The sequence below is a fragment of the Mytilus edulis genome, chromosome 5 (genome assembly GCF_963676685.1).
Source record: "Mytilus edulis chromosome 5, xbMytEdul2.2, whole genome shotgun sequence".
In the NCBI taxonomy this organism is placed as follows: Eukaryota; Metazoa; Mollusca; class Bivalvia; order Mytilida; family Mytilidae; genus Mytilus; species Mytilus edulis.
In genome coordinates, this window is record NC_092348.1 from 15,534,812 (window position 1) to 15,556,870 (window position 22,059).

The 22,059-nt window shown below is 30.2% G+C and overlaps 1 protein-coding gene and 2 long non-coding RNA genes across 5 annotated transcripts; all 3 read right to left on the minus strand.

Annotated features, from left to right (window-relative positions):
• Positions 1-811: 811 nt before the first annotated feature.
• LOC139524949 (uncharacterized) lies at positions 812-1,696 on the minus strand. The gene has a single exon (XM_071320124.1). The coding sequence runs from the start codon at positions 1,694-1,696 to the stop codon at positions 812-814; it is 885 nt and encodes a 294-aa protein (XP_071176225.1).
• A 4,746-nt stretch (positions 1,697-6,442) lies between these two features.
• Positions 6,443-8,846, minus strand: LOC139523066 (uncharacterized). The gene is made up of 3 exons (XR_011664553.1): positions 7,748-8,846; positions 6,745-6,814; positions 6,443-6,508 (listed from the first exon to the last, which is right to left on the minus strand). It is a non-coding gene; the product is annotated as an uncharacterized lncRNA (long non-coding RNA).
• An 81-nt stretch (positions 8,847-8,927) lies between these two features.
• On the minus strand, positions 8,928-14,745 carry LOC139523067 (uncharacterized). Of its 3 annotated transcripts, none has more exons than XR_011664554.1 (4): positions 14,235-14,740; positions 13,514-13,580; positions 9,784-9,847; positions 8,928-9,164 (listed from the first exon to the last, which is right to left on the minus strand). It is a non-coding gene; the product is annotated as an uncharacterized lncRNA (long non-coding RNA). The 3 variants fall into 3 exon arrangements; XR_011664556.1 differs by lacking the exons at positions 8,928-9,164; positions 9,784-9,847 and adding exons at positions 12,118-12,652; positions 12,911-12,974 and having other exon boundaries at positions 14,235-14,745; XR_011664555.1 differs by lacking the exons at positions 13,514-13,580; positions 14,235-14,740 and adding an exon at positions 10,608-11,987.
• Positions 14,746-22,059: the final 7,314 nt, after the last annotated feature.

Genomic DNA, 22,059 nt, shown 5'->3' on the forward strand with positions numbered 1-22,059 from the left:
TACCAAATATCATTGACCTACCCCTGATAATTACCCTGAAACTGACCTATCTGCAAGTTAATACATGTAAACTAAATTAATTAAAAGTTTCAAAGTTAATAGACTATGACTGAGGGGAGGAGTAAAATAATCTCCTTGGAAATAAGATGTTCTAATGCTTATACAACTGCATACCAAATATCCTTGACCTACAATTTCGTCTATACGATACAATAAATTAGCTGTGATTTAGCTTGACCACAGAAACCTCTTCCCCCTTTATTTGTCATTCAGACGGTTCATTCTGGCTATTCCTACATTTTGAATTTTATAGGTAAAATAGTATAATTTTATGTAGGAGTTCCCAGAATTTTTGTGTAAACAATGGGATTATGTAGGATTATGTTGTAACAACACTAAACTAATGAGATCTAATGAATCAAAGCATATCCAGGTAATTCTTGTAGAAAATAAAGAAAAAGAATAATTTTATATCAAAATCTTTTATTTCATTTAATAATTTCATAGCACAGTTTATGTAAATAGTATTCAAAAGCACAATATGAATTTATAACTATAATGGCATGCACAAGTAATTACAATTATTTACAATAATATATATGAGTAAATAATATCATTTGAAATATCAATGTTAAATATCATTTGAAATATCAATGTTAAATATCATTTGAAATATCAATGTTAAATATCATTCTTTAAATCAAAGCACTAAATTTTGAGTTACACCAAAAGTATACTAAATTGACATTATTCATAGCACTCACATAGTAATACGTTGAACATGATTGAACTTATAAGAGAATACAAAGTCTTAATCAATATGCAGGAGATGAGAAGCAGCATCTCCATACTCGACTGGAGTAAGTTCATCATTCTGTAACCTTATTTTCAATGTTTGGAGTCTGTCATCTATTTCCCTGTACTTCCTCTTTCTTGGGATACGTTTCCCGCCAGCTCTGTACTGGATCAATGTGAGAGCATGGAAGGCTTCTTCTTGTCTCAACAAACGAATCATACTAAAGATGTTTGGGTGAGCTGCCTTTACTAACTTCTTTAGCTTACTATGCCAACCTTCTAAATGGTTTGTTGTTCTAGGACCTTCTGTTGCATAGTGATTCCACAGACTTTGGTTGTTCTCTACCCAGTAGCTGGTTACATAGTCAGTAAAGTTAAGTGTTAGTGTAGTAGTATCTGAATCGTCGATGTGTTCAAGTGCATTAAACCAAACATCTTCAATTGTATTGGGTGGTAAAAGTGGCAGTACTGCAGCTCTACCAACAAGTTGGTGAATGTCGTCCTTTTCATTGTATTTTGTTTTCAGACCATGCTTCTGTGCATTTCCCCAGATACACTGAGTGTAGTGGAAAAAGCACCCTTTGATGTTGATATCTGGGAAGACTGAAGTTGTTGCATTTCTGATGGCTATTTCACAGTCGAGGAACATCTTGGCTGGTTGAAGTAGGATGTTGAAGTTGTTACATAGATCTTTAATAATAGTAAGTAGCCTTGTGTACATCTGCTGATCTTTACCGGGTAGGAAGCAGTAAACCAGTGGAAACATAGTACCATCAACTTTGGCGTGGAACGTGTACAGCTGGTAGAACAGTGTTGGACAAACATAGAATGTTCCATCACAGTAGATGGTGTCTGCTGCTGCTAGATGATATAGGTTCTCTTGGGTACTGAATACAAGCATTCGCCCATTGGTGTTATCATCTGCAAGTAGGAAGGGTTAGCCAGTAGTAGTTTGAGCCCATTCACCATCTACTGTGCTATCTTCTACTGTTGTTGGTAGTGCTGGTATTAGCTTGTGTCTCTCGTTGTAAAGCTGGTCTTTGCATGAGTAGAAGGTTGGTATGTGTTCTACTAGTTGGTGTGTGTCATCATTCCATTCTCGGTCTCGTAGTTTTACCAATTCTTCTTCATAAATAGTTGGTATTGCAGTGAGTTCATCTTTACAACGAGATTTCATACGTTGTAATACATCGTCTACCCTGAGTTGCATTCTGTCTGAGGGATGGTTGTGATTAGCATCCACTTTTGTTGGTATGTTGGTGTGTGTGTTGATAGTAGCAGGGCAGCTACGGGTAGAGCATTTCCAATAAACTATTAATTTTTCTTTTTTTTAGACTTTCTAGACTTTTAAATGCTTTTACTACTTTTTCTTTCATTTTATTTTTATTTTTCCAATGCTTTGACTTCCTTTTCTTTCAATAAGTTTTATTTTTTAGAAATGGTATTTAAATACTTAAAATTATTACTTTATGCATGTTTTCAAACAAAAAAGTCTATTTTTTTTACATATGAATATTAATTTTTATTTAATTTAAATAAAGAATTGAAAAAAAAATTTAATTTCCACATGTAAATTTACCTTGACCAAATTAGACACTAATGACTAAAACAACATATTTTGCAATAACAACATGTATTGTTCTTCCACTAATCCCCCATGTAGGAATAGCCAGAATAGTAAAATACAAAATGTAGGAATAGCCAGAAGACACCATTCAGACTCAAATAAAATATAAGATAGGTTTTCTCAATTGAATTTTTATTTATCAATTTATTTATATCATTATCATGCATTATAATATTAAAAACCCAAATGAAACCAGACCCATTCTGCTCCATCAAGTCTGTACAAATACTAAAGAAATTGTAGAAATAATAGTTTTTTTGTCCCCTTTACAAGTAAAAGGAGGAAAAGGATCTGCATTATGGGTAAGTTATCATTAGCTAAATATTACAATTATACAAAATAACTGACAGCGCTGAGGATTTTTTTTTTAAATTTATTTATACCAGACTGACTGTCAATTCTGTTCTGAGATACATGTACTAACTTTTGATATCATTAGGTAATATAAAAGAATATTTTTTTGCTCAATATTAAACTTGAGGCCTTTCATTACTCAATACCAAACTTAAAATTAATTTAAAGAATTCCGTAAAATCTGAATCCTCAGCTTGTCTCATACTTTTGAAAAGGAATTTACAAATATAACAAATGAAAACTATGGTAAGTACATGTACTACAATATAAAAGGCATAAAAATACATGAATCCCATTCACTTTCGATGTGTACTCAACTTGTTTACTAGGTTATTGAAATAAACTAAATATCTTGATCTGTGCAAAAACTAGTAGGTTACCAACTGCATTTCATTTGACATTCAAAACCCAAAGTTCTGATATTATATAAAATTTCTTTATATCCCCACCCTATTTTAGAGCAAAGTTGTCTACATGTAAATATATTTTTAACATTTTTTGGAACTAGTCCTTTTTCAGGAAGGGGATCACTTAAGGACCAAGTTATTACTTTTTATAAACAAAAATAAGATGTTTTAAGATTGCCAATGTTAAATGAGACAACTCTTCTAAAAAGACCAAATGATGTAGAATATTAAACAACTGTCAGTCACCACACAGCCTTCAACCAAGAGCAAAACCCAGACCCATTATCTGATTTGATCTATCCATCAGGAAATGTGCTATAGTAAGCAAGTATATCATCTGTGTTCTCATCCATCTACAACTTCCAACCACAAATAAAATATTAAATGGACTTTGCCTCAACTTTCAAATAATATTCAGTATCTGTCAACATTTTGTACATTTTTTTCACTTCTAAAGGTTCTCCAATTGCTAAATGGACTCTTCCATTTATAACACTGTATTTCTCATATTTTTAAATTTTTTATTTATATATTTTTTTTTTGGGGGGGGGGTCACATTGAAGGATAGATTGGTTCAGCTGATATGAGCATAGAATTAGTTAGAGCAGATTCTACATTCATAAATCTTGCAATTTGTTAAGTTTTTAAGGACGGCATCATAAGCTATGTTCAATCATTTTATATTTTATCTTCTAAGAGTTAAAGGCATAGAAATGTCTGATCTCATTATGTAAATTCATATTTCTAATTGCATGTATAAGCATAATCTATTATCTCAATCATATTAAGGCTTGGTATAACAAGATTTGACAGTAAAAACAAATAAAATCACATAAAAACCACTAAAATCAGATAAAACCAGATAAAACACAAATCTTGTTATAGCAAAGCCTTATGAAATTGACATAAAAGCTACCATGGTTATTTAAGTGTCAAAGCCAATTTTTTTTTTTTTTTAATGATTTGAAATTGTCATAATGAGATCCAACTACTAAAAACAAGATTAAAAAAATATTTTCAAACCAACCTATCCTTCACATGTTAAAATGGGGTACAAGAAGCTTCTTCAACAAATCATTCAAAATTTTTAAGAGGTCCATTCATTACAATTAGGAACCTAAACATTTATTTTACTAAAATCAAATACACAGTGCCATTTAGTTACAGAAAATAATCTGAAAGTTTCAATGAAAGCCTTCCAATAGATTATAAGCTGTGGATGGACAAACTAACCGACAAATCTTACCCAATAGCCCATTGTGTGCTTTCCTCAAGGGCAGAAGGTCTTGGGATTTGATCCCAGGATGGGTCAAACAAAAGATTTAAAAATTGTTGTTGCATTAAGGAGTAAGGGCAAAGACTGGTCAGCTTGAAATCAGAATAATGTGTCAAGGTAGGCTGCAGTTACAGATCCAGAAATTTTCACAAGTGGGACCCATTGACCGTTAATAGGTGGCCCACTCCTGTCATGCTTCAGTGATTCCCTATATAATCAACCATTTTTTTTCCAGAAAAAGGGGGACCTCACTTAGTCATGTTATCCAAATTACCCATTTAATTATAAAACAATTCTTCAAAATCAAACTTATTTTACCGGTTCCCGCTTTATCTTTTGGAGGGAGTTGAATAGAAACTGAGTACAATCCCCAAAAAAATACGAACCATAAAATATAAATAATTATAAATGAGAAAAAAAACACAAAAAAAATCACACAAAGACAAAAATTTAACAAACTAAAAATAATAAAAATTTGTCAACAATTCATTCTGCTTGCAAGAGTAACATCTAGTTTTTTTTAAGAGAGTTCATCCAATGGTTTTTAGTATCATCATCTGAGTATTCTACCACTCAAGATAGCTACAGCAACACTTTCAACTGTAAAAGAAATAAAGATAAATTTCATTTTTTAACTCTTAATATTAGATAATCTATTAGGTAAATGATCAAATTTGAGTGGCCATTTAAGAAACAGATAAAGCATAGGAATAAATTCTTTTGAAATTTGTAATAAGGATATCCAAGACTAAATGAAAAGAAATAATTAATAAAAGTACTCTGCTGGTGTTTCAAGCTAAAGATCTGATCCAATCGATTGTATATTAATAAAAGTACTCTGTGGATGTTTCAAGCTAAAGATCTGATCCAATTGATTGTAATATTAATAAAAGTACTCTGTGGGTGTGTCAAGCTAAAGATCGGATCCAATTGATTGTAATATTAATAAAAGTACTCTGTGGTTGTCAAGCTAAAGATCTGATCCAATCGATTGTATATTAATAAAAGTACTCTGTGGATGTTTCAAGCTAAAGATCTGATCCAATTGATTGTAATATTAATAAAAGTACTCTGCTGGGGTTTCAAGCTAAAGATCGGATCCAATTGATTGTAATATTAATAAAAGTACTCTGTGGTTGTCAAGCTAAAGATCTGATCCAATTGATTGTAATATTAATAAAAGTACTCTGCTGGGGTTTCAAGCTAAAGATCTGATCCAATTGATTGTAATATTAATAAAAGTACTCTGATGGGGTTTCAAGCTAAAGATCTGATCCAATTGATTGTAATATTAATAAAAGTACTCTGCTGGGGTTTCAAGCTAAAGATCTGATCCAATTGATTGTAATATTAATAAAAGTACTCTGCTGGGGTTTCAAGCTAAAGATCTGATCCAATTGATTGTAATATTAATAAAAGTACTCTGCTGGGGTTTCAAGCTAAAGATCTGATCCAATCGATTGTATATTAATAAAAGTACTCTGCTGGGGTTTCAAGCTAAAGATCTGATCCAATCGATTGTATATTAATAAAAGTACTCTGCTGGGGTTTCAAGCTAAAGATCTGATCCAATCGATTGTATATTAATAAAAGTACTCTGCTGGGGTTTCAAGCTAAAGATCTGATCCAATTGATTGTATATTAATAAAAGTACTCTGCTGGTGTTTCAAGCTAAAGATCTGATCCAATTGATTGTAAATTTGTTGCTGTAATTTTTTTTTGGCATCCATTTTGTTACATGTAATGTATGGTCTTATTTCATTATTGCACTGGTTTGAGCCTAACAATTAAATGCTAGGTTATCTCCCCTTCATATCTCTTATTCAGATTCAGTATCTGCTGATAGGGTACAATATTTTTAAATGAAAAGTTTCAATACTGATTTTCTTCAATTGTAAATGAAAAAAATATATGTATTGAAATATATTTAGAAAAATTCAAGATGACAAAGGCTTTTAACTTGTATGTTGATGAATAAGTTCTCACCTTAAAGTTTAAACATCTCTAATTACTGCCAATTAAATAACCCAATGGAAACCTGATGCTAACCTGGAATACAAAATAGATCAGTTATTCCAAACTTCTCAACAAAAATCTTCATTTCATCATAACGAATTTAAAATAGTACTAGGATAACAACACAAAATCATGGAAAAAAATATTTTTAAACTCATGGTTTTAAATTTGCAATAGTAAACCCTGTATTTCATTTTTTTGTACTTAAAACCTTTATCAAATTGATGTTAATTACTATAAAATTATCAAAAAGATGCTTGTTTACTTACTAACATGTTTACAGTATCAGACATCCAAGTCTTACTCCCAACTCCATGAAAACATTGTCATTGCATATACCTAAAAATAAAATTAAAAAATGCTTATTTTACAGATCAATATAATTACATGTATGTCTAAGAAGACTTAAAGAAGTCATGTTATATTTTATTTCTTATAAATTATTACATATCATTATCTTCACTATATAAAATTGATACCAAAGGTAAAAGACAATTTTTTCAAGTTATAAAGGGCACAACTCTTAAAATAGTAAGCAACTCATTAAAAAAATTTGAACTTTTGTCTTTGACTTTTGGTTTTTAACATTTGTGTACAAGTCTCATAAAAATTGAATGAGAAAGAGTGAGTTGAATCTATAATGGGATAGATGGAGAGAAGGACAGTATGTCAAGGGCCACACTTCATGTTCCCTGCATAAAAAGTAATGTAAAATGCCTTGAATATATTAACCATAAAGGAGTAAGTTCAATGGCCCCAATTATTAAGTACAATGTAACAAAATAAAAAATGTTTTAAGTTGACTAAAAGACATGTGAGAAAGTATATTGAACTATTTCTGTCAAAGTTTTATAACACATTCATTTTTACATCCCAATTAGGTCAAAATAAGGATTTTTTGCAAAATATCACAAAATCAGCCAGATTTCAGCCAAAAAATAGGATCAGGAAACATAGAGGGCAGCCATCGACAAACTGAATATTCAAGTAAGACATGTAAAATGTCATAAAAAATATTTACAAAGATCTTTGTTGTCGACGTATGCGCTCTATGTTTCCTGTCCAATAATCAATGGAAATTTAGCCACTTTCATTAATTTTGTGTGGGAAAATTGTAATGAGTACTATTTGTGACGTCATGAATAAAACACAGAAACATACATCTAGTCACTGCATTAGCTTTGGTTCATTGTAATATTGGTCAATAAATCTAAATTTTAAATTTAAGCTCAAAAAGAGAACCTACTCCTTTTGTAGAATATTTAAACTTACCACATATTTCTCATGGTAAAGCCTCAGACTTGGTTGAAGATTTAATAGACCATCTTTCTTAGAGCTTCTATTGTGGTGCAATTATGTGGCTCTCCTCACAATCTCTTGTCTTTCTTTTTTTTTATAGGAATACAGTTAAATACATAAAAATATCAGATGTATTTTCAATAAATCCCCTTCTTGAAAATTTAAGCAAATCAATGTAAGTGATCCATGATTTTTCCACCCTTCATACCTATTATCTAGAGCTCTGCTTACATTTTTTTTTTATTACAGAACTCTTAATAATAGTTAATATTACCTTTTTAGTATACATCTGATATATAAAAAAAAAAAGTACACAAAAGTAAATAAAATTCAAACACTCAGGGTATTTCAAGTACGTGGAGTTAACAGGGGTAAATGAATTACCTCCCTTTGACCAAATTTCACCCTGTTAGGACTCCACATCCTTGTTATATTTAACCCCCCAAAAAAATTAGTATAATTCAAATTTAAAAATAAATTAATAACAAAAGTATACCACAAAGACTGTCAACACTGAAAAGCCTCACGTGGTATGTGTATTTAACTCAAATCTTTTAATTGACTAGGGTTGCCAACTTTTTTCCCTGTTAAAGGTGATGTGGCTGTCTCCATACAAAAAACTGACAGCCAAGATATAACGAATCATGCTGAAAGTGGAGTTAAACACCAAAAATCAACCAATCTGATTTTATCGAGATGTTCTTCAACTATCTGGTATGCCTCTTGTAAAATTATTCTTAAAACTAATATAACCTTTGTTACAAACTAAACTAAAAAAGCTAAATATCACAGAAAGGTGAAAAAGATATATCTAACTTCTTTAAATAAATTCCTCTCCATTAGAGCAACAGTGTCACACGATAGTAAAATATAAAAACACTTATCTTTAAGATATTAAATTAACATAAAAGAAAAGGTTGTAAGGGGATATATTTACTAAAGACTATTATCCATCTTTTTAGTATACGTTTGTGAGGTATTCGTTATGGTAAGATATTTTGAAATGTTGCTAAAAAAACAAAAATGAGGAAAAACTTTTGCTAAGAATTTTAGTGGGAATATTTACATCTGCAGATTTGCAAAAATTTGCAAAAAAAAAATACATTTCAATAATTGAACATTTTAATTTCCTTTTTTTTTTCTTTTCAGAATCTCCATTCTCAAACTGCTGGAAGTGTTTTGATTAGACATGAGTGTTAACAGAAAAAAGAAAGAATTTTTGTAATTTACCAACAACTTCCAATCTTGTTGAAAATGGAGAATCTTTACATAATTTTTTTTTTTGTTAAAAAATTATTAACATTTTCTCAAGTATACACAAAAATAGTCTGAATTACATTCTCTACTGTTGCAGTTATATCATACAACCATTTTATGCAGTCACAGTTATCTGAAAAAGAAATATACATTACTCATGAACATTGAAATAATATTTATTGCAAAACAGTTATAATTAACTAAGCATTACAATTATAATGTATAGAACATTTCTTTTTCTTTGTTATAAAGTGATTTATTGACATAAAAGTACAAGTATTTCTTATCAATAAAAGGATGAAAAACAAATTATTGGCTGATGCCTTGACAAATATCTTTAACATTGTTTTATAGTCAGGCTATTAACATACTTGATTGATTGTTTTTAACATTAAGTCATGTTGAACCTTTATAGCTAACTACACAATATAGGTTTTGCTCATTGTTAAAGGCATAGGGTGACATTTAGTTGCTTACATCCACATCATTTGGTCTCTTGTTGATAGCTGTCTCATTGCCATACATACCACATTTACATATTTTCATATATGGGGACTACAGAAAACAAAATAACAGAAATCACAAGATCTCATATTATAGTTTTTGACTTTTTTATGTATCTTTATACCTCCTAGATTGTATATTTAATTATATAAGTAAAGAAAACATAAATATGTAAGATCTACATCTGTGCATAATAAAAATCTTGGGCTTAAAAATGCTCATGGATGATTTTATATATTGGTTCATACCTCAAAAGTCAGCTCCAATGCTCATTCCCAGCTTCAATCCTTTCAGACAAGCTGTGATGCTAACCTGAAAAATAAAATGATTAGTCGTTAAAGATTGTTTAAAAAGATCATTTTTGGTATGTATTTTTAATAGATTGAATGATTGGTTGTTGGTTGCTTAAGGTAGTTCGCTTCTCAGTTTCAAAGTAATTAACTTTTCAAAGCACCAGTTTATATTGAGAGGGAATTGATAAAGGAATCCAAAGAGAAAAAAATATATATAGGTCACCGTGCTTGTTTTCGAGATACGAGCCATTGAAATTTTGGCGGGAAAAAATTCTCTCTTGACTTTTCATAGCTTTATCATTGACAAGTTGAAGTTCTCAAAAACTGTTAAAAAGTAATTAAAATTTATTAAGACTTTTACAGATGGCTTATCATTATACATGTAAAAGATTTTCAAAAAGAAAAATGAGGGTCACCGGGCAAATTTTTTCAAGGCATTCAAATGGATAAAACCAGAGGATTCCGAAAATCTGACAAAAAATCCAAAACATGACAAGCCAGCTTCCTTAAGGTCCAGTGGCAAATTGTTAAATAGAAATAGTCTTTAAATGTGTAATCAATGTCAAGAACATATGGATGAGACAGCAATCCAACAATCCAACGAATTTGTATGTAAACAATTCAGATCCTTAACTTTACCCTTATTTGGTTACTGATATAATAATACAAGTAGACTTCTGTACACACTCTTTTCAACATTCAAATCTAATTTTTCCATAAAATATTTATAGTACATTGGAGATTTTTTTCCAGAACAGGACTAATATACTGGTACTTGCCTATGTATTAGCTGTATCAGACCATCAAGTCTTATTCCCACATCATGAAAATATGTCACTGATTGAACCTGAAAAAGAATCAAATTGACACATTTATTATTTCATAAAATAATATATGTTACCGATGACCTAAAATTTACTAAATGTTGTTCTGATTTCTTATTGCAGGTTGTATAAAATCAATATTTTTTTTAAATCAATATAAAGGATAAAAAAGTTTTAAAAAAGTCAAAAATTTGAAGTTTAACTGCACAAAAAATATATATAAATATTTTACTAAGTTATCTCCCATTGAATGAAAAAAATCATGTTTAAATTGTACTAGTCTTTTCTTGAAGTTTAATGGCTATTTTAAGGATTTACTATTGATGTTTTGTTAGAAAATCTTGTTCATGTATCTTGTATCTTTAAATATTTAAAAACTAGTAAATTAATTCATCAATGGTGTTTTAAATGCAATATTTCAAAAGGGTCTGTTATCTTAAAAGATCTTTACTAAAATAAACTTGCCTTATTGTTTTCTTGGTAAAGCCTCAGACTTGGTTGAAGATTTAATTGACCATCTTCCAAAGAGCTGTTCTCTAGGCTGCCAAGGTCTTTCTCCTCATTATCGTATTTTCAATCTATGTTGTGTCCATTTGATTTTACAAAATAAAGTAACATACATAACAAAATATCAGATGCACATTCATTTACCGGTAATAACCTTTTTAAAAAATTTAACCAAATAATTTTATTGACACATAATTTTTCCCACTTCACATTTCTATTATCTAGAAAATATCTGATATGTACAAAAGTGCATATATGTGAGTATTAGAGTAAATAAAAATCTTACATTGAGGGAATTTGAAATATTTGAAGTTAAACATGGTATAATAAATTACCCCCCTTTGACCTAAATTTCACACATCTTTGTTATATATAACAAATAACATATAGTGTAATCAAAATAAATAAATAATTAAATTACAAAAATCCAGCACATTTCAATAACATATTATGATGGAATAATGGCAGCTAAATGGTCAAAGTAGTTTAACTACAGTATCACTAGCCAGTCAACTCTGACCCATCACATGGTACGTGTGTTTAACTTCAATCTTAATTGACTAGAGTTGCCAGTTTATCTGTTAGAGGTGATGTTTTCACCTGGCACTCTGTCGGTCTCCACAAATAAAAACTGTCAGCCAAGATATAACAAATCATGCTGAAAGTGGAGTTAAACACCAAAAATCAATCAATCTACTTTCATCAAGATATTCTTCAACTATGCTTCTTGTAAAATATTCTTTAAAAAATATACCCTTTGTTACAAAGTCAGCTAAAAATAACAAAAAAATGAAAAATATATACATCACTTTGCAAAAAAAAATACATTTCAACAATTAAACATTTTATTATAAATTTTTTATTTCTTTTTTTTTTTTTTTTTAAAGATTCTCCATTCTTAAACTACTGAAAGTGTTTTGCCTAGACATGAGTATGAACAGAAAATAAAAAGTATTATTCTATATTGGAATTATTTTAGTAGGTTTCTCTATATGAATTAGATTTTGAATAAAAAAGCATATTCACCTGAGAAAGTGTTATTCACCGCGCTAAACGTCACGCGCTTTTACATGCAACGTTATGGTAAAATGTTTCGTGTAAAAATTTGTTTTGGTATATGTTTGTCATTAAATACATTTTCTTTTCTCGGAATATGGAATAAAACAATTACTGTCTTTTGTTTCGGTAAATATGAGGTTTTATTGACTTTTGAAAAACTGATATTCACTTCGGCCGTCGGCCTCAGTGAATATCATTTTTTCAAAAGTCAATAAAACCGCATATTTACCTCATCAAAAGACAGTAATTGTATAATATTTAAAATTTAAAAGAAAAGTTAACCTACAACTTCCAATCTTATTGAAAATGGAGAATCTGTACAAATTTTTTTTTTTTAATCCTGAACATTTTCTCAACATAAACAAAAATAGTCTGATTTACATTCTTTACTGTTACAGTGAAATCACATAGCCATTTTATGCAGCCACAGATACCTGAAAAAGAAATATGCAAACTTAATCGTAATTGTCAAAACATGAAAATTGAAACAATAGCAAATGCAAAATAATAAAAAACTGATCATTATAATCATGATGCATAAAACATTTTTCTTACTTTGTTTAAAAGTGATTTGCTGATATATCTTTTGAACTACCAGTCTTTATTAGGAAAAGGATGAAAAACAAATCATTGGTAGATGTCTAACATATTTCTTTTTTCACATATTGTTTTTTTTTTGTATTGGTCCTTACCATAAAAGTCAGCTCCATTACCCACTCCCAGCTTCAATCCTTACAGACAAGTTGTGATGCTAATCTGAAATATCAAATGCTTAGTCATTAAAATTGTTTAAAAGGATCATTTTTGGTATACTGTATGTAAATTACATAGATTGAATTATTGATTATTGATTACTCTACGTCCAGTGGCAAATTAAATAGAGTCTATAAATATGTAATAGAAGTTGAGAACAGCAATCCAGCATCCCAACAAACTTTTACATAATCAAATCAGATCATTAAAAGTTAAAATATTTAATACCCAAATGCACACAAACATAGAGCACCAAATTAGGCCATTAGTTTTCTCATTTGAATTGGTTTAAATTTGTGATTTCTGGGCCTTTTAAAGCTGGTTATGCAGTATGGGTTTTGCTCATTGTTGAAGGCCCTTATAGTGAATTATAGCTGTTAATTACTGTATCATTTGGTCTCCTATGGAGAGTTGTTTCATTAGCAATCACACCACATCTTTTTTATATAGACTTCTCACCAAACTCCTATAAACCTTCATGATTAGAGCACATGCTAATTCCAACTCTTTTTTTTAAACAGGACTAACACACTGGTACATACCTTTGTATTAGCTGTATTAGACCACCAAGTCTTATTCCCACACCATGAAAACATGTCACAGAAGAACCTAAAAAGAAATTATGATTGACACATTATATATTTTATAAATTTCTCTGTAAATATAAATGTTTCTATATATTGTTCTGATTTCCTACAAAATGTTCACAACAGTATCAACACAAGTTTGTAAGGTAAACTGTTGACACAGGGATGTGTTGCCTAGCAGCAGAAAATAAAAAAAATCTGATGGATACCAACATTGCTAATTCAGATAATTTGATAGAAATGTAACTTTATACAAAATATCATTAATTTATTTGCAAGTATTAACTATCAATCCGGCTAAAACAGAAAACTTAACATAATAAAGTCAAGGTTTTGTTTGGAATTTTAACTGCACAAAAATAATGTGCAAATTGTAAAGTTATCTCCCATTGAAGGGACAAATATTGCTGTTAATGGTACTTGACTCCACTTGAAATTTGAGTACTCAAAATTTACACAGACTTTCTATACTATACTAGTATAGACTGTCCCTAGAATTTACTATTGATGTTTTACTAGAAAGTCTGGTTCCAGTACCTGGTAAGTTAAATTATGAAACTTGAAAACTAATTCATCAATGGTGTTTTACATGCAGAAAATCAGAAGGGTGTTGTCTGCATTATTTAACTTTTTTTTATGATAATGTTAATAAACAGTTTGACTTAAATAAACTTGCCTTCCTATTTTCTTGGTAAAGCCTCAGACTTGGTTGAAGATTAATTGACCATCTTCCTTGGAGCTGCTATCCAGGCTGCTTTGAAAAGTTTTCCATCGTAGGTTTTTATGCTGATCAGTTCACTGAATCCATTTTTTCCAAGTAATGAAATGTCCTTTCCATTGTATTTTATAAAAAACCAATAGTCACCAGAATGTTCCAAAGCATCTCATTTTTGTTTTACAATCATGGCAACTGAAGAAATTCACATTTTTACATACAAACAATTTATTAAATTATTTATAAAATACTGAAAAAATACCAGATGTGCTATTAAACAGGTAACTTATTTTGAAAATTTATCAAATGTTTTCTGTACCCCACAATTTCTTCCACTCATTAAAAGTATGTTTTAGAACTATGTTTACAGTTTTTTTTATTTACAGAGCTCTAGATAATAGCTGTTATATAAGTTACCAGACATCTGATATGAAAATACTTATACAAATGTATGAAAAAAAAAAAGTACAGCATAGAAATAGCATAACAAACACATATAAATCACCATTTTTTTTTAAATTCTGAAGCATAGTTTTACAAAAAATATCTTCTTTAGGCCATAGTTATTATATTTTTAGTTTTACGAAATTTTTTGACAAAACCAATGGGTAGGAGGACGAAAAAAAAAAAAAAAAAACTGCTGCTGCTGCTGATTTTTTTTTTAATACCAACCGTCAATATCAAATTTATTTTTTTTATTTCACCAGGAGATTTTCTACTAGTGTAACAACTATTTTTTTTTTCTTGACAAGGTTTGAATTGAAAATCAATGTGCAACAACTTACTAAATCACCAAGAGCATAAATTTAGATTCTTTCATGCAGTTATGAACTAAAAATTATTTTTTTTTGCATGAAAAACACTGGGTCGGAGGAGAAAAAAAAATAAAAATAAACATTTTTAATTTTATTTTTTTTCCTATTTGGCAAAAATTAGGGTAGGAGGGTTTGTAAAACTAAAAATAAAAAAACTACGGCCTTAAAGGTTTACTACTCATGAACATAGTAGTCATTTATATTCCGAAAAATTTGTTAAAGCCACAATAGATTTGCAAACTCTGTGAAATTCCAAGGATATGAGTAAAAACATTAACTTTTTTAAAAAGTTCCCAAGTTTGTAGAAATGGTAAAAAATAACAAAAAATTCCATAGTCCGATGTGCACTGAAATTTCAAAGATCTAGATCGACAACTGAAGGAGTTGATTACAAAAAATCGGTACCGTTTTCGTAAATTTTGAGAAAAAAATCATCAAGATCACAATTTTGAGTGAAAATGGCAGAAAATTCCTCAAGCAATTTCATATAAGCAGGTACACAACTTCAACATGTGTGCAATCTTTCTGTAAAGTTTCAGTGGTACAAGAAAAAGAAGCTGAAATGAAAAATACAAACATGGTATTATTAAGTATGAAATCTTTAGATTTAGTAAAAAAAATTGTGAACCCAAAGAAATGTTAAAAAAACTGAATTTTTAAAAGAAAAATTGATTTTAAAACTCAAATGGCACGTAATACTTCAATAAATTTGTTTTTTTACTTTAAACTTTAGCAGTAAACTTGAAAGAAAAAATAGTTCCAAAATTTACAATTGAAAAAGTGATGCGTTTGTTCCCAAATTATTTATGATAGCATTTTTGATTGATTATATCAAAATTTGTTTTACATAAGATTACTTCCAATGACTTTTTTTGGAAAATAATGAAAATCACTGATATCTTGACAATAATAGACTGACACAAGGTTACTGCACTCTCCGGAATCACTGGTTCCTTAAACGGATAAGAACCAGAAGCAGCCAAAATACAGAATGCAAGAATCAGCACCTTTTTGCTACTGGGAGATGAAAACAGATAACCAGTTGAATCTAAAATAGACTGGTTTCCTTTTAATTTCTAAGTGATTAACGGTAAATCCCCAAAGTCTAGAACAGGGTCTAATGTTACAGGGGCGGATCCATTCATTTTAAAAAGAGGATGGGGGTGTGGTTCCTAACCCAGGATAAAGGGGGGTTCCAACCATAAGTCCCCATTCAAATGCATTGATTGGCCAAAAAAAGGAGGGGACAAAACCCCCAACCCCCCTGGATCCACCAATGTATTAATCTAAAACTGCTTGGTTAACAAAATTAACAAAACTGATTGTATGCAACTCGTTAAGTGTGTTGGGAGTCTTCAAAATAATTCCTGTTATAATGGTTGATATTGACCATTATGGATCATTATGGACTGATGGGTATCTACTTTGAACTAGTGAGGCTAATTTTGGATCCCTGTTAAAGAGTAAATCTCACAAACTTGAATGATTCAGCACCATCTATCGGTCAGTGTCCAGTAACGATCGATAGTGAGTTGGAATATAACGACTGGATTAGTCAGGTAGAAAGCTCACAGATGTCTCTTGGTCATGTCATGAGATTAAAAAAAGATCAAACTAAAAATAACTGCAGTCAGTAATCAATAATTGGTTTATTTTATTTTTAAGCATTTTATGATGGCAAGTGCTTTACCTATATTGTAATAACCAAATTTGAAAAAGATAAAATGGTTTGATGCCAAGGAGCAAATTAATACATGTTGTAATTCAAAAAGTATGATAGGGTTAAGATCAGTTTAATACCTTAGAAATGCTTAAACTCTATACAATTTAATTTTACAAATCATGATGAGCACGTATGTTAAATGGAATTAACAAGTAAAACATTTATAACAGTTGTCAATTATGGTCTCATAATAATGAAGTACTCATTCAATGTCTTGATGAAACCCTAACGCTGTAGGTGAGAGTAGAAAATTAACCCACGGTTAAGAAATCTTGAAGCCAAGGGAGATAACTACTGTTAGATATCAGTCATTCAGGATTGATTAGTTAAATGGAGATGATGATAGTTTCTGATAACTCAATATGAAGTTTTTGGGGTAATCGAAATCATTTTAGATTTTGTTGGTCCTCTTAACAAGATTGATTTTCTCGCTTGAGCCAATACGGCGAAAGTGAGAAAAACAATCGAGTTAAGATGACCAATGATAATCTGTTTATCGCTATTTTGCTTATGACAATGTTGAAATTTACATTGACAGAATTTTAGTTATGGCTTGACTGTTATAAAAATGTATTTTTACTTCTTTATTATCTTGATAGTATTCAGTGCTTTAAAGATGTATATACCCAGAAACAATTTTTGAAGAAGCCAAAGGATATTTAAAAAATAATTATTGGATCATTTTCCACTTCCCCTGAATTCAACTTTATAAACGAGAATACGTTTTCTACTTTTTCATTTCCAATGCATCATAATATGTCAAATATAATTAAGATTTTGATTGGAGATATATACTTGAAAATTTTGAAAATAAGAAATTAAAGAAAGTATGATGATGATTCAAAGTTCAAAGCAGCTTTATGCTAAAACATATGATTTTTTTTTTATGACTGTAGAAATATCAAATATTTTTCATTTCAGAATTACATATATAGATTCCTTTGAATGATACCACACCCTGAATACCTCAAAACCAAAGAACCATCCAAAGAACAACTGAAACAAACAGAATATATAAGCAACTATGTTATATGTTAGTAAAGACACGTAGCGCTCAAAGCATAATGTATTTCTGAAATGATCATTTTGATATTTGCTTAGTCTGCACCAAAACACTGAAGATAAAGAATATTTTGCTTTGGAAGTTTGAATGCACTAGACCTCAAGTTTAAATAGTTTAAAAGTACTATGGGATTTAACGATCTGACAAACACAATGTATTGAAAATACATTGTATCTTTTTTTTACTTTTGAAAATTATCCACATAAAAGCACTGATAAACCAAAAAGACAATGTTAAAAAACTGTCCATCGTTGGGTCAAATAACAGTCCGTAGTGGAGTAAATACAAAGAAATTTATCATAACCTGATAAACCTCATCTGAAGTTATTGCAACTATCATCATCTCTGCATTGATAACTTTTAATATCAAATTAACACCCTAAATATTAAGTGGGGTGTTATACCCTGGGTTAATCACCAACTTCTATATTTTGCTCTTATGTTGTTGCACATTAATAAATGCATAATTTAAATCTTGATTATTATGGACAAATATTTTACTGAATTGAAGAGTATATTAAAATGAACTCTTTTAGTAGGCGTTATGAACTTGGCTATCATGGATCAAATGATTTTTACTTTTACAATTAAAAATTGCTCATAATCCTTTAGAAATTAAAAAAAAAATATTTGATTGTGAATATTTATAACAAATATAAATGGACTTTTTCATATAACAAGAGTGCACACGCTGAAATGTCTCGCCTTCATTACTAATCATTGATATCATGTTGATAGTCCTAAATGTAAAGCTTTATTACACTCTCACGTAAACTTAACATTAATCAAGAAACTAAACATTGACCAATGAACCATGAAAATGAGGTAAGGGCAGATGAACCATGCCAGGCAGACATGTACAGCTAACAATTCTTCCATACAACAAATATAGTTGACCTGTTGCTTATAGTTTAAGAAAAACAGACCAAAACACAAAAACTTAACACTGTTCAATGAACCATGAAAATGAGGTCAAGGTCAAATAAAACCTGAGCGACTGACAAAGATCATAAAATATTTCCATACACCAAATATAGTTGACCTATATGGCATATAGTATTAGAAAAAAAAAACTCTTCAAAATGCCTGTATCAACCCACTCTACTGACTCAACTTCCCTAATGTAAAAAAATATACACAAATGAACTCACTGAGTATGATCCCTGGGTCTTACTTTACAAACGTATATCACAATATTGGATCATATACATGTAGTTTAATTTCTTTCAAATTTGTATTTTCATTTCATATGAGTAACCTCCCCTTCACTCAATGAAATTTTTTAAATGTATTTGAAATTAGAACTCTGGAATTAAAATGAGGAATTTTTCTGACTCAGTGAGTCAAAGCTTTATTCTTTTACACAAATTTTGGTAGCTCCCCTTGCGAAAGCCTCTAAGACAAGATACCAGTGTTTTCATGGAGTATAACTAGGTCATTATTATCCATTGCTTAGCTTGACTCACATGAATGTTAAAATAAATAACCAATATTTTCTGTGAAAAAAATGGTGTACCAATTCAATAAATTATGGAGCATATTTTTTTTTAATTAATTGAAGTTAAAATTTTGTCAAACATAGATACTTCAAAGTAACAAAGAATAAATAATTTAAAAAAAAAATATATATTTTAAAATTATGTGCCATCTTTAATCTTGTCACATTTAAAAATTATAATTGAAGAAAGAATGAATGGATAAACACCCTGAACTTTGTCCATTTGTAAATTTGTTAACATATCAATTACATACCCACTTCTGTCCTGTCCTGGTAGTAAATAATCATCCTAGTAGTAATTCTGTCCTGGGTCACCTGAGTTCATCCCTCATCAATGGTTGGCTTGATGGTGTACATTTTTTAGTTATCAGTTTAGTGTTTTGTATACTGTCCTTTCTTATGGTTATGGGGTAGTCTGTCTTTCTTCATCCATACTAATAAAGGTAAACTTATTTTCATCTGTTTTATCCCATTGACATTAATACCACATACCGGTACTATTTCTTTATGACAAACTTACAAAGATGGGACAAAAAAAAGACTATCAAAAATACGGTATACCTATCTTCTCTGACTACGAACTCTGTAATGGAAACAGATAATAAAGATTAGTGATGTATTTGAGAAAACTGTTGTCAATTCCATCGAAGCAGATCTCTAAAAAGCCATATTCAGGATTTATGACTAAATCTGTCTCTGGCCCCAATCTGTAACAAAAACAAAATTTATAAATTAGTAGTTTTGGAGAACATTGGTGTCACTTCCATCAAACAGGCCCTTTAACAATCTCAGAGTAGAATGATCTTGTTACTATTGTATAGCGTTGCGAGAACTATTGGCTACCCTCTCTAGTCTGCTACAACGGAGTCCATCCAAAGGTCTATGACTGAAACATCCTCCAGGCTGCATCTATAACAAAAATAAAATTGGAGAATGTTGGTGTCACTTCCATCAAACAGGCCCTTTAACAATCTCAGAGTAGAATGATCTTGTTACTATTGTATAGCGTTGCGAGAACTATTGGCTACCCTCCCTAGTCTGCTACAACGGAGTCCATCCAAGATCTATGACTGAAACATCCTCCCAGCTGCATCTGTAACAAAAATAAAATTATAAATTAAATGTCTGTGGTAAACCTTAAAAAGAGAAAGAAATACATATAAAACATTACACATAAAAACATATAAAATAAAATGGATCAACCAACCTTATTTTCAATTCTTTGAATTAACTTTAACCCCTGAAATGAAATATAAATATTTATTAAAACTCAGTTATCATTTTTTATATGAAATACATATTGTAAATATTTTTAGCAAATTGCAAGCATTGAACTATTGGACCGGTCAATAGTTTTGGACTATTGGTCCTCTTTGAAACTATTTGACCGCAAGCGTCTTTTTATTTGTAGAATTTCCAATGCAGAGATGATGGAGGATTTTGAAAATATTTAAAATACCGTGGGAGTTATGGCGTTGATTTTTGCATATTGTATCGAGGGTTGACGTCAAATCAAGATGTAGCCTTTGCAATTCAGAATATTTATGAAGTAAACGTTGTGTTTAGGTTTCTGTTTTATATATTTCGAATCAACTATTGCCTTTGGCTACGCTTCAGGACAATAGTTGCACCATCAGGGACAATAAACTTAATACTCAACTCATACCCAGTCAATAAGTATACAATATGCATTACACATAAACATATAAAAAAAATAGATTATTATATATAAAACAACCTTTGTTTTTGGTTCTTTAAAGAAACTTTAAACCTTTCTAGAAACTTAAATTATTTGATTTTTTACCTCACTTTACCATAAAGTTTGCAGGCAATTTAAAGACTGGCAAAAATGGAAGCATAAAATTTTGAGTTTTACCTGTGAAAGAATATTTTTAGAGGGACCAAATTAGTCCGGGAAACTGTTTTTTGTAGTTGCTCATTTTATATCAAATTTTGACATTTTTTACTTTTTAATATTTGACCATGCTGCATATATGTGCAACTGCCACTACTATGGGTCTAATAAAATGTTGCATGTAATACAGACCAAAATGAGGTTCAATTTTTGTCTAGGAAAACAATGATATGCAATGCTTTTAGCTCATTTTTACCAGGTAAATCATTAGGTGAAAAATATTTTAAATTGTTTTTGTTTCAAACTTTTTAAAAGAGAGTGGAAGCTAGTTAATTACAGGATTTAATTACATATTTTTTTAGTAACCCCAGAGGGGGGTTCCGTGGATTGGAACACCCTCTTTTATTTGAACGATCAATGCATTTGAATTGGAAAATATTGTTTGAACCCCATCCCCCTTTATCCTGGGTTGGGACCCCCTTTTAAAATGGCTGGATCTGCTCCTGAACGGTGACAATCTCCTTGTCCTAAAAAGTATATTCTTGTGCATAAACCCTCAGCCTTACTGTCAACAGTTAAAAGGGTTAAGCTAGGTTTTGATCAACTCATTTATACTCTGCAGAAACTAAAAATAAGTCTACAGTCAAAGTCAATCAGATGTCTTGCAGTTATAATGCACTGAACATTTCAATGGAACTAAGGAACATAAGTTTCTATGTGAGACCTCATCCAAGAGATCAAAGCACTTAAAACTACCAACAATGATAGAGTGCTTTCCATGTCCTCAAACCCGGTCGTCAATAGTTAATTCAACTCTATTGAGTACCGGTAC